The sequence below is a fragment of the Hemicordylus capensis genome, chromosome 1 (genome assembly GCF_027244095.1).
Source record: "Hemicordylus capensis ecotype Gifberg chromosome 1, rHemCap1.1.pri, whole genome shotgun sequence".
NCBI classification, from domain to species: Eukaryota; Metazoa; Chordata; class Lepidosauria; order Squamata; family Cordylidae; genus Hemicordylus; species Hemicordylus capensis.
Genome location: NC_069657.1, coordinates 332987291 through 332999562, shown reverse-complemented (window position 1 = coordinate 332999562; position 12272 = coordinate 332987291). Strand labels below are relative to the sequence as shown.

The following is a 12272-nucleotide window of genomic DNA, read 5'->3' as shown; positions in this document are numbered from 1 at the left end:
AAATTCCTCCCACCTCTCTTTCTATAAAATGAAATCTTTAATCATATATAAATATATAGGAGAATATCTGATACCTCTCAAAGGGCTTGGATTGGCAGTTAAATCTTTATAAAATGATGTACCATTTAATTTTTGTCTATATTTTTTTCTTGTTACCTGGGATAGCATAAATTGGCATCTGCAGCTCTACAAGGACAGAAGAAAGACTTGCTTGCAGAGCAACAGAAGAAAGACTTGCTTGCAGACTACATTGCTCTGCAGCCTAAGCGGTTTTTGCTTCTTTCCTCTTCCTCCAAAATCCTGTTTTATTTATTGTATTTATTATTTATTTATTGAATTTATATACTGCCTAATCTAGAAATCTCTAGGCAGTGTAGAGATTTTCCATCCAGGAATACATCTCTGAGGGCTGCACGAACCCCCCCACCCCCGGGACATATTCTTGGCAGCGGAAAAGACTTTTGGAGGGAGGGGAGAAGCAAAAATCTCTTTCTCCTTTGCCTATGTTGGGCTGCAGAGCAAGGCTTCAACACAGCTACGCTCCTGCCACTCTGCAAAAGCAGAGTCCTCCTGCCTTCATGACATTGCCCAAGATGTGGCCCATTGTCCATTTTACCAATAATTTACTTATTGATTATAATTAAATCACTGTTTTTAATAGATGGTGTGCCTGTTCTAAATCCCAATATTTTACACATCATAAACCAACTTTGGGCTGCAACAAATCTTATCATATCTTATAATTTTTATATTTGACTTTTGTGTATAATTCTACAACATACAGTGATCTTGTGATGCCTCTTATTAGTACAAAATATTACTGCTGTTGAATGCAGAGATTGCCAGCTTGATCATTGGAGGTCTAATTCAAAGTTCCCCTTTGCCCACCATCAGTGCTGTCAAAGCTGGCTATGCCAGCTGTTTGGTGGGGGGTGGGTTGCGGGCATGTAGCAACATTTGTCCATCTTGCTGTTGACCCTAAGGATCTCTGGAGTAAGAGTTTGCTGCAGTTCTTGAGCAATCTTTGGAGTGATTTCTCTTTACCAAAATGTTGTGTTTTTTTTAATTCTCCCCCTTAGCACTCCAGTTCACGTCTGAGTTACCAAAGCAACATTCAGGGATCTTCTCAGTCCCAGACTACGATGGGCTATTCTACATCATCTCAGCAGAGTTCTCAGTACCACCAGTCCCATCGGTATTGAAGAGGCCTCATGGACGATGTTAGACAAGAATGGACTAACAGTCAAAGGACTCCAGCAATATGAAGTTCATAACAGTGAGAAGAACCAAAAATGCAAACTGTGATGCAGATTTTAAACTTGCAATTATAAAAGGAAAACTTTATTTACTAATTGTTTTCAGACAAGAGATATTTCTTATCCCTTTTTGCCATAAAGGAGATTCTTGTGAAGTTTCCCCTTAGCTTGCTCTCGCATGCGTTCCATTGTGGTTACTCGAATGAAACCGTCTGATCTGAACCCAGCACTTAAACTTCTTTAACTGATGGAATTTTTGAAGGATTCCTGGTGCACCTTTCTTGTATTTGTAGTAATTGCTATGAATCTGTCTTTCTTTTTCATATCCCTATTACCAGGATTTTAAAGTTTTGGAATCTTGATCTCCCAGGCTTTTCAAGCTTGTATATAGTTAGTTTTTTACTAGGCAAATCCATTTAGCTATACAGGTATAATGCACCTTTTAAAAGCACTATGTTATTTTCACAGGAAATTACTGTTTTGCTCATGGATGTCAAGAACAGCAGATTTTACTGTTCCAGAGTATTTTATTATTCTCTTTTTTTATTAGTCTAGTTTTCCGATGAGCTGTTTAAAAAAAAAAAAAGATGAAGAAAAGAAAAATATACACCCCAAGTCTCTGCAGCCGCTATTACATGTTATGTGTTTGGACTGAAAACCAAACAGAAGATTATGAATGTTTTTTTAATCATTCTGATGAGGTCCCATAGATAATTGGTCATTATCTTCCAAGTGTGTTGACTTAGGTTTGCTTTAAATTAAGGCACGGCAGCAACATGGAAGGCAAATACTTCTGTGGCTTCAGTAGGACAAGATGTCTTCTCTGTTGGTTATCCATATTTTGGCACTCTGTCCTAAGAGCATCTGTGGGAGAAAGGGCAAACAATGAGACTGTGCTCTAATGTTTGGGCAGAGTAGGAAGGGACAGGACATGCTTGTTAATACGTAGTACACTCTTTATGTTTGTTTTATTTTGTTCAGATGCAGCCTTCATTTATTAAATTTTAATCATACTGAAATTTGCAGCAAAAAAGTGCTTGGCACCTTAACACAGTTTATTGTGGCATGATGAGCTTTGTAGGCAGCAGTCTACTTACAGGACATTTGCAATTCTTAACCTTGACTAGCTTTTAATTTTCTTTAAATTCTTCATTAATCATATATTTGAACCAGATCAAATATTGGAAGAGAAGCTATTGAACAACATCTTGAAGATGATTAGCCTTCTCATGTCTTCAGTGCATATATGTTACCTTGCCACTGCCGTGATTAACCCAGATTTGAGTACACCAGATAAGCTTGGCTGCATTAAATGTTTCTTTTTTATAAGGTCACATCAATTGCAATGGTCATGCTGAAGGAATGTTGGTGTACTGGACAGCCACTTTATAGAGGAACTATCAGAGCTCAGGAGCGTATGTACTGGAGAATTGCAGTCTATTATCTGTGATAAGCAGTTTCATATACTTTGAGGCAACTCTCTTTTTGTTAAGAAGTTCATAAATAGAGTTGGCACGTTTTACTCAGGGCTGTATGTATTTTGCAGTTCAACACAAAATTCAGCATCGTGTATCTGAGCTTTCTTTTTTTGAAAAAGAAAAGCGTTTTTTCAGCTATGAAAATAGCCTTAAGAATGTTTCAGCAATGTCTGGTGTAATGTCATAAGAACATAACATAGAACATAAGAACAGCCCTACTTTGGATCAGGCCCAAGGCCTATCTAGTCCAGCATCCTGTTTCACACAGTGACCCACCAGATGCCTCTGGGGAGCCCACAGGCAGTGGGTAAGGGCTTGCTCTCTCTCTTGCTGCTGTTCCCCTGCAGCTGGTATTTAGCAGCATCGTGCCTCTGAGACTGGAGGTAGCCTATAGCCACCAGACTAGTTGCCATTGATAGACCTGCTCTCCATGACTTTGTATAAGCCCCTTTTAAAGCCATTCAAGCTAGTGGCCAGAATGTGGGGAAGTGGAACTGAACAAGATTTCCAGGTGGGTAGGGAATTGTTGCCCTGCAGTTGCTTCTCTTCCCTAGAACTGTCAAAGAAAGAATAAATTATACAACATATACTGTATGTATCATTTATACAGAATGCAGAATTCAGCTTTTTTTAATGTAGACTTATTTTTGCAGTGCAGAGTACAAGCAGCCTGGACTTTATTGCACTAAAACTGAAAAGGCATGTACTCTAGAATATGTAAGCAGCACCCAGTATTTTTAGTAGTAGTACAGGAAGGAGACAGTTATTTATTATGTACATGTATGGGCATTTACACTGTATAGCCTGAGCTCATGCCCCCACTTTGTGTTCTTTTGATTTTCTGAATCAATATTTAGGCCCACAGACAAAAATCACCAAATACTTTGCACTAAGACTGCAAGAGAAACTAACAAGGTGGTAGGGTCAGTTTGACTGGAAGACAAACTTGCTTTAATCTCAAGTCTAATAAAAGTGTCCTATGTAGGTTCGTGTGTGTGTGTGCACGTGCACATGCGTCCAGTTAACTCTAAAGAGCAACTAGAGAGTAAGCTTGGCCATTCCACTAATCACAGGCCTTGTTCTATTTGCTGTTTGCTGTTGGCACCAGGTGGCTCTCCACAGGGAGCCAAAGGGTAATTCATGATGGAATGGACAGAGCAGGTAGAGACAGCAAGAAATTCCATTTGAGACAAAAAATACTTTATTTTTTCCAGCGTTATTCCATGTGACACTGTGTGCAATGTGTTTATGAGCTAGTTTAGCTAGATAGAACTGAAATTTCTTTTCTATTAATGTTCAGTCAAAATATCTCCTAGCTCCATGTCCCCAGTTCATCAATTGTGATCTTTCTGCACCTGAGGCCAGCAGCTTAAAACATGGTTGAACTTTAATTTGACTGGCTTCTGAACTGCTCGTTGTGGTCTTCTTCCTCAGTTGCTCAGTTCCTCGATCCACTGTTGGTTGCAATCTAGCACCTGTGGCAACTTCTGTCCAAGTGTAGGGTCCTCGCTGTGCATGCAGTGCGACAACCTGTGTTGAATGCGCTTTATCTCCATGAGCTTCCAATCTCCTAGAATGATGGCCATGATTGTTGTCTATACCGACAAGTCAATATTTGCATTTTTGCTGAAAATGAATTGCTTGCTATGCCCCATTTCTCTGTGGTGTCTGTGCACGCAAATGTAGCTGTGCTTCTTGGCCTTCCAAATAAGCTTTGACAGGGGAATAGATGAAAGTATAGTTTACACTTTTGAAATGTTTACTGCACTCGATCTCTATTTGTATCTTGGCTTTTGGGCATACTTGGCCTGTTAGGGTGAACTGTATGTGTATAAAAAGATGAGTGTCTCATGTATTGCAGGGCTAAGGTGAGCCAAGCAGAGGTAGCTTTGTTTCAGGGGAAATGTCATGGGTCAAAATTGTTTAATGTAGGGTTAATCATCTATTGTATGTTATGGAAACATAGGACATATACAATATCATAACTGTGCAGCTCTGCTATTTAATTCCTACTAGTTCAGGCAGCAATGATGTCATCTGTCATTTCTCTTATCTATTATATTGGCTCCTAGAAGTGGACATTGAGTCATCAGCCACAGCTGATATCAGTCTTGCTACATTGGGAAATAGTAGCTGTTCAACCCACATCCTACAATGTTTCTCTTCAGGCTTTCAAAGAAAAGGAGCCCTGGGGAAGTAGGATTAGCAAAGCCGTGATGAACTATATTGTAGCACAGACTACAGAATGAAGGAAGAATCTTGTGAAAGCTGCAAGTTCTGCACTGTATCTGTGACACTGTATCTTTTGGGGTGGGGGGGAAGGGGAGGAGGGGAGGGCATCCTGAGGTTGGGGAGGTGGAAGCTGGAAGTATTTGATTATGTATAATATTTTATATAAACATAATAAGCTTAGTTCCCCTTCATAATCTTCAGTGATGGTACTAAAGCATCATTAAGCAAAGATAACTGTTTTAGAATTTAAAAAACATATTGTACATGTGTAATCTAAATGTTTTGCCACACCGGAACGATGTGTATTGCTTTATGGGGGGAAAGTCCTTAATGCACTGTTATCTCCTAAATATTTAGTAGTAAATTAATACTATTTAATTTTTTAAAGATCTGTCTTGTGCAGACACTAAAAAGTATTACACAATGTGGACTGAAGATGTCCCTTTTTAACAGCAGTTTAAATAATGTTTTTTTATCTGTAATGTAGTATACTTTTTTAATTGTTTTAGTTTGTATTTTCTCATGTTAACTATTTGTAGAAGTGTGCCTGCCTTCAGTTTTATATATAATTTTACACATTCACCTTCCATTCTTGTAGTCTTTTTATTATATAGTTCTGTGTCTTCTCTTATGCTGCTTCAGCTCATAAATGGATTTGGTCTCTGTGTAACAATGTACTCTATGGAGGCTGATGAGATTTGCAAAACAACCACCTCCAAATCCAGATGTATGTTCTCACTTGTTGCAGGAATGGTGTCAGGGGTCAGTCAGGTCAGGCATTGGCCCACAGGCCCACATCCATCACAGAGTCCACCCAGCTGACTCCTTAAAAACCCATAAAGACCCAGTCCTTAGAAGGAACATCCACTAATGCCCACCACTGCCAAGGAAGTCTCCCCCTTGGGCTCTGGTAAGCCTTCTGGGCGATGGTGCACTGGTTCTCTCATCTGCTGCCAACCATCAGGGAGTCCAGCACAGAGCTTTACTCCGGAACCTCCCACAACTTGGCAGTGACCCTAATGGGTTGGCATTTCATGGGGTACTTAAGCTAGGATAATTGTATTTAAGTCAGCTGTATGTGTGGGTCTACAACTCACCTTTTAAAGTGTAATCCCCACTTCATTGAAGTCAACACAGGCACTCCTGTCCCTAGCCTTTATCTTTGGACAGCAAAGATATTTCTGCTGTCTCCAAGGGTTGTTCTCAATAGGTTGTCTTGTTGAAGTGAGTGGAGAAGAATCTGAGAGTCATCTAGCTACTGCTCAGCATGCTCCCCAGCTCTGAACCAGCATAGGCAGTGCAAATATGGGATGCGGGGAGATGCTGACATTGCCGGCAGTTTGCTTCCCAGCTTTGCTCTCCTCCTGACCTGTAGGAGAGAGGCAGCTGTGCTCAGGCTGGCTACAAATTTCCACCTACTATTCTAGGCTATTTCAAGAAGCAGCTGAACGGTCAGGCTTTGCTCTCGTTAAGCGTTTATTGTTCTTAAGAGGTCCTCCTATTACTCTTGAAAGACTGTCAAAAACTACGCTTTTGTTCATTGCATCTCTTTTTTATTCTTGGTTGTAATTAAATTGAATTGCTTCAGTGTGGATTTTTTTAATAAAAATAATATACGTTTGTAATAATAATAAAAAGTTGAAGTCAAACACCTGTGTGATAGGAAATCTGTACATTGTAGGCTACAATGGGAATAGCATGCACAGAGCTGATATGTGATTTAATTCAAGTCCTTTTTGATTGCTTTGCAAGCCTCAAAAGAATGGGTTTTTAAGAAAAACGTGAGGCTGGTTTTGTATTTCATGTACCACCACATGAAATTTCTGGGAACATATATGATAAATGGAACAATGTCCTCAAAGGCTATTTACTTCCTCTGAAAATCAGATACCATGTTCAGATGGTGATGTTTTAAAAATTTATATACCAACTTTAAACAAAAAGGTTTTCAAAGTCGTTTACATAGCAAAATGGATGAGAAAATGGTTCCCTGTTACAATTTGGGGAAAACGAGACTTCTAATCTGGGGTGACGTGTGTGTGTGTGTGTGTGTGCGCACATGTGTGTGCGTGTACACACACACACACACACACACACACAGAGCAACAGTCAATAGAGAGAGTCAATGCTGCATTGAAGAGGAACAGTTGCTCTGCTCCCTGCTAATTATAAGAGAACTCCCACTTGAAAAGGTGTCTCATATGATCCAATGAGCCATGTGGTGTTAGACTAAGAACAAGGAATGACGAGCTTGAGCCTCCCCCATCCCCATCCTGCCCTTTCCCCATCTGCTAGTGCTCCTGGCTGAATTGTCCTGATTCCTGTGATGTTTCCTGGTGCAGGAGAAACACTGAGGGGTAATGCCGAAGAGTTCTCATCTATGTGTGAATCTTGGTACAGAAAGCAGTTTGCATACATGGTGTTTGTTGGCTTTTTAAACCTTGGGAGTGCGTGTTTGGTGTGGCTTGTGTGTCTAGTGGGACCCATGTGGCCTGAGATGCATTTGTGTAAATACAAGCAATATTTAGCAGAAATAAACTTCGACATGTATGGCTTTTATATTTACTTTGACGTGTATGCTGTGTTTTGGCCTAAAAGTCTTAATTTTTTAATTAGATTGTAGTTATCTGTATTTGATGTATGGGAAGCTGAGGCTATAAGGTACCTGCCCACAAACACCCAATAAAAGCCAATGTGAAATCCAGCACTTTGCCCAGTAGGGATACATTGTTTACCATGACTGTGTATACACAAGTACATTTTCAGATGTCCATTTGGTTTGTAAACAAACTTCTTAGCCCAATGAGACTCCATCTTTAATGAGACTATCACATGCAGGATTGCATTCTTGGTATAACTTGAGACTATGTTCAGGTCAATGCAAATGTGGATTTTTTAAAATTCCATGCAGGCCTCATATATGGCTGAAAATTGGGCTGTACATCAGACTTGCTGTTCCCCTGGCTACATTATCTTTAAGTCATACTGCTGTTCCATATAATAAATGTATTTAAATGCCATCAAGACAGAATGAATCCAAACGATGTTTGACAGCATTGTATGAACACAAGGAATGAATTTGCTTCACTAATATTGTTGCCTTGGTATATTGTGGCTTCAGGATGTAAATCTAAATGATGAGAGTTTAGAAACACCTCTTGCCTCTTGTGTGATAGATGCTTCTGGTCAGCAGTAGAGAAGCAAGAGAACTGATCTCCTGTGAAATACTTACTGCCAGCAGATTATTGCACAGTTCAGGATACACACAGTGTACACACAGGCACAGTTCAGGATACTGAAATTCAGTAATCCTTGTAATGGTTTTATTACTCCCTCAGTGGTATCAGTTGAGGCTTTCTCTTCCCCAGGAGTGTTTCATGTGAGATCTTCCCAAGCATATGCTGAATATCAGGTGCAGCCAACATCTCATCCTAAGAACTGTTCCTGATGAATACTCTGAATTTAGATTTATTGGTACAAAAGTTGATAGTTTAGGCAAACAACCATGTTTTTGTGCATATCACCTGGGCTGTGATATCTAGTAGCAGACACCTAGACCAAGAACCACACAGTTAGTCCTATATACACAAAGGGGATTTGAGTTTGTGTGCCTTAGTGTATGTGTATTCATTTATTAATTATGCTGCTCCTGCACAAAAATCCCAGGGCAGTTAATAATAAACATTGATTTTTTAAAAAACTGAAAACAGTAATAAAAAATGCAAACTTTGCATTGCAAAGATTTAAAAAAACAAAAAAAACTTTAAGAGATAAAACCAAAACACAGCAGGTTAAAAGCTTGTCTGCACAGAACAATTTTCACAAGAAAGGAGGTAGGGTGCCAACCACATCTCCCTAGATATGGAGTTCGCGAGGGAGAAGCCACCACAGAGAAAGCCCTATCCTATGTGGCTGCTAAATCTATAAACGGCTTTAAAGGTCATAGCCAGTACCTTACAAGATTACAACTCTTTTCACCATTAATCAAAATAACATATAAACAACTATACCATTTCATTGATTTATTAATATATTTTTTAAAAAAATCTGAGATTGCCTCGGTAACACAAACGGATGCATTTTATCCTGTGTTTTGTCATTCCGATACAATACAAAAAGACTTCTATTATGAATACATGTATCTTCTTGTCAATCCTCTCTTACTCTCATGTAAGTAGAATAGATAGCTTTCCCAAGCCTGAAATTATTTAGTTTGTTTAACCAATCATTTGCAGGTTGGAGGGTTAGGATTTTTCCAAATTTAGCAGCAATCAATGACAGAAGTGATCCTTCAGGCCCCCTGGTTCCAAACTATAAAGGGCTTTAAAGGTCATAGCCAGCACCTTGAATTTTACCTGGAAATGGTAAAATTATTCCATTTTACCTGGAAATGGTAAAAACTAGCGGCCAGTGGACTCTCTTATTTGAGGGACAGCTCCAAAACATATGCATTAGATTTGCTCTTGCATCTCTACACCTTTAGCATTAATCTTGACAAGTAACACACATACAGCTTGTCATAGCTCCTACCAGAGCCAGAGGGGGAGGAGGGGAGTTCATTGGGATGAACCCTTGACTGTGAGGGATTCCCAGTAGGCTGCCATCATCCCCTTTATTTTAATGTGTGACAAACCCCTCCCCCCTCACATATATATCCCTGGGGGTGGGGAGTTAAGTGGCCAAACTCTCTCTAGAATGACTGAACAGTTCTAGGCTTCTAGAGGATTGTGACTAAGGCAGACCCAAAATGAAGAGTAACACACTTCATCAACAAGGGTTTCTTATTAGAGTAAAAGAAATATGCAATAAAAACAATTTTTTTTGGTATGCAAAAAAAAATGCAATAAAAACAATTATCCATTAAAAAAAAATGCAATAAAAACAATTGTCTCTTCATAAAGCAGATTGTAAGAGAGAGAAGTTTAATTAACCAGGCAACTCAGATTCAAGCAATAAAATAAAGGAAAATAACTTCCCTCACGCATCTAACTGAACTAGTCCCTATCTTATTACTTTCAGGCAGGGATCTTCCTGCTATCTCTACCCTGCTGGCTGTGGCTTCCCATTTCTCAGCCTGCTGCTTCCTCGGGACACATTTGGGACAGAAGAAACAGAACAAAGCTTTCTTCTGCTGGGTGCTTTCCAGGTTAAAGGAGGACTAGGCCTCACTTAGAGCAACTGCTGGGAGGGTGGCCTTTCCTAATAAGGGGGAAAGCCCAAGAATCAGGGTCATGTCTTATCTTGAAGTGTACTTCCACACATCCTGTGTTGTGACAGCACAGTCCCTACACTGACTCCAGGGTGCCGTTCAGATTTCCAGTGCCTTGCTTTAAATTTAATCGCTGCGGTATAGTGCTATGACGTCGTATATCAAGCGTAAGAAAGTTGCTGGTTTTTTAAATTGTTAGTTTCAGCAAGACTGCTCCCCCTGCTGTTTACGTTTTGAATGTGATTTGCCTGCGGGAGCATTTTCCTGCTGTTAGGCAGCTAATCTGGAAAGCACCCTGCTGGTGGCTGAGAGTGTAGTTCCTGCCCAATCCTCTGGAGTGGTCCTTCTGTTTTGATTTTCTTGGGCTTTCCCCCTTATTAGGAAAGGCCACCCTCCCAGCAGTTGCTCTAAGTGAGGCCTAGTCCTCCCTTAAATCCTTCCCATAACTACATAGCTCAACATGAGTTGAGTTAAATACAAATGCATAAATAAACTTAGTGTAAGTCTACTTAGTGTCACTTAGTGTAAATGTAGGTGTGTTTTATATTCAGGTGCAGTTCTGCTGGTTATGGATGGGGTTACGCTCCCCCAGAAGGAACAGGTACACAGTCTGGGGTTGCTTCTGGATCTGAACCTCTCCCTGGTGTCCTAGGTTGAGGTGGTGGCCAGAGGTGTCTTCATCAGCTTTGACTGATATGCCAGCTGCGTCCGTTTCTTGAGATGAACGACCTCAGAACGGTGGTACGTATGCTGGTAACCTCTAGGCTGGACTACTGCAATGCACTCTTAAGTGGAGATGCCTTTGTACATAGTCGGGAAATTGCAGTTGATACAGAATGTAGTGGCCAGGTTGGTCTCTGGGACATCTAGGAGAGACCATATGACTCCTGTGTAGAAAGAACTGCACTGGCTGCCAATAAGTTTCTGGGTAAAATACAAGGTGCTGGTTTTACCTATAAAGCCCTAAACTGCTTAGGCACTGAGTATTTAAGAGAACATCTTCACCATGAGCCCCATCGCCCATTAAGATAGTCTGGAGAGGTTCATCTGCAGTTCCTACTTGGCGATGGGCCTTCTCCGTTGCTGCCCCTAGACTTTGGAATGCACTACTTGTTGAAATAAGAGCCTCCCCATCACTGGCAAGTTTTTAAAAGGCACTAAAGACATATTTATTCACCCAGGCTTTCAATTAGATTTATAGTTTTAATACTTTTGATGTTGGGGTTTAACTGACTTTAATGTTAAGGATTTTAATTGTAAATCGCTCAGAGATGTATGTTTTGGGCAGTATAGAAATATGTTAAATAATTTCTGTTTATTTAGGAATTGACTTAAATTCTATTTTAAGTGGTATGGGTTCCTTTCTGGATTTAAGTTCTTAAGAAGTTTATACTAAACACTTAGCATGTTGTTACTACATATTCCTGATACATTTTGCTCCAAAATAGTTCTGAGGCTTCCACTGCTTCTAAGATGTTTCTGACCACATGTTTAATTACAGAATTAAATCATGGTAGGTGATTATTACCCAACATTTGCTTAACTTGTACACCTCATGCACCAAATGTCTCTGAGTAGTTCAATTGTATTCAGTCCCAAAATGTTCGTTACCCAACAGCAGTCTGTTTTGTAGTTCCTTATTGTAGTAATAATTTTTTAAAAAATATTTATAATTAATAATTTCCAGATAAAGTTTATCTTGAAGCTTTATGCAATTTAAATAAACTGACCTTGTACATGGGTTATAATAGTGATATCTCTCCTGGGTTATTATTGCCACATCATATTATTTAATGAGACCAAAAGCCTTGCTTGTTTTAAATCCAAAATTTATCTTACAAACTTCAGAACAACTGATCTAACAGTGCTGATACAAGTTTGCATTTCTAGCACAATGTATGTCATATTCCCTGTGAAAGGAGTGAGGTGGGAACCTTAGGATATGTACAAGACACACTGGTCGCATTTGCACATAACGTGAAACCAGAATTAAATGGGGCAGAGGTTGGAATTATGTTTCATCCAATGCATGCAACTGTGGTTTCGAGCCAAAAGCAACCTGCAGTTTGCCTCTGTCAATCTGAACTCTTGGTTTGT

At 39.7% G+C, this 12272-nt stretch overlaps 1 protein-coding gene across 4 annotated transcripts in view; it reads left to right on the top strand.

The window, feature by feature from the left end:
* CDK19 (cyclin dependent kinase 19) overlaps positions 1–6615 on the top strand; it is a 185653-nt gene extending 179038 nt beyond the window's left edge. For all 4 annotated transcript variants that reach the window (XM_053303258.1, XM_053303347.1, XM_053303425.1 and 1 more), the window contains one exon: positions 1080–6615. In XM_053303258.1, coding sequence (XP_053159233.1) covers positions 1080–1202 — 123 coding nt within the window. In that variant the 3' untranslated portion in view covers positions 1203–6615. The remainder of the gene's footprint in view (positions 1–1079) is intronic.
* The last annotated feature ends 5657 nt before the right edge of the window (positions 6616–12272 follow it).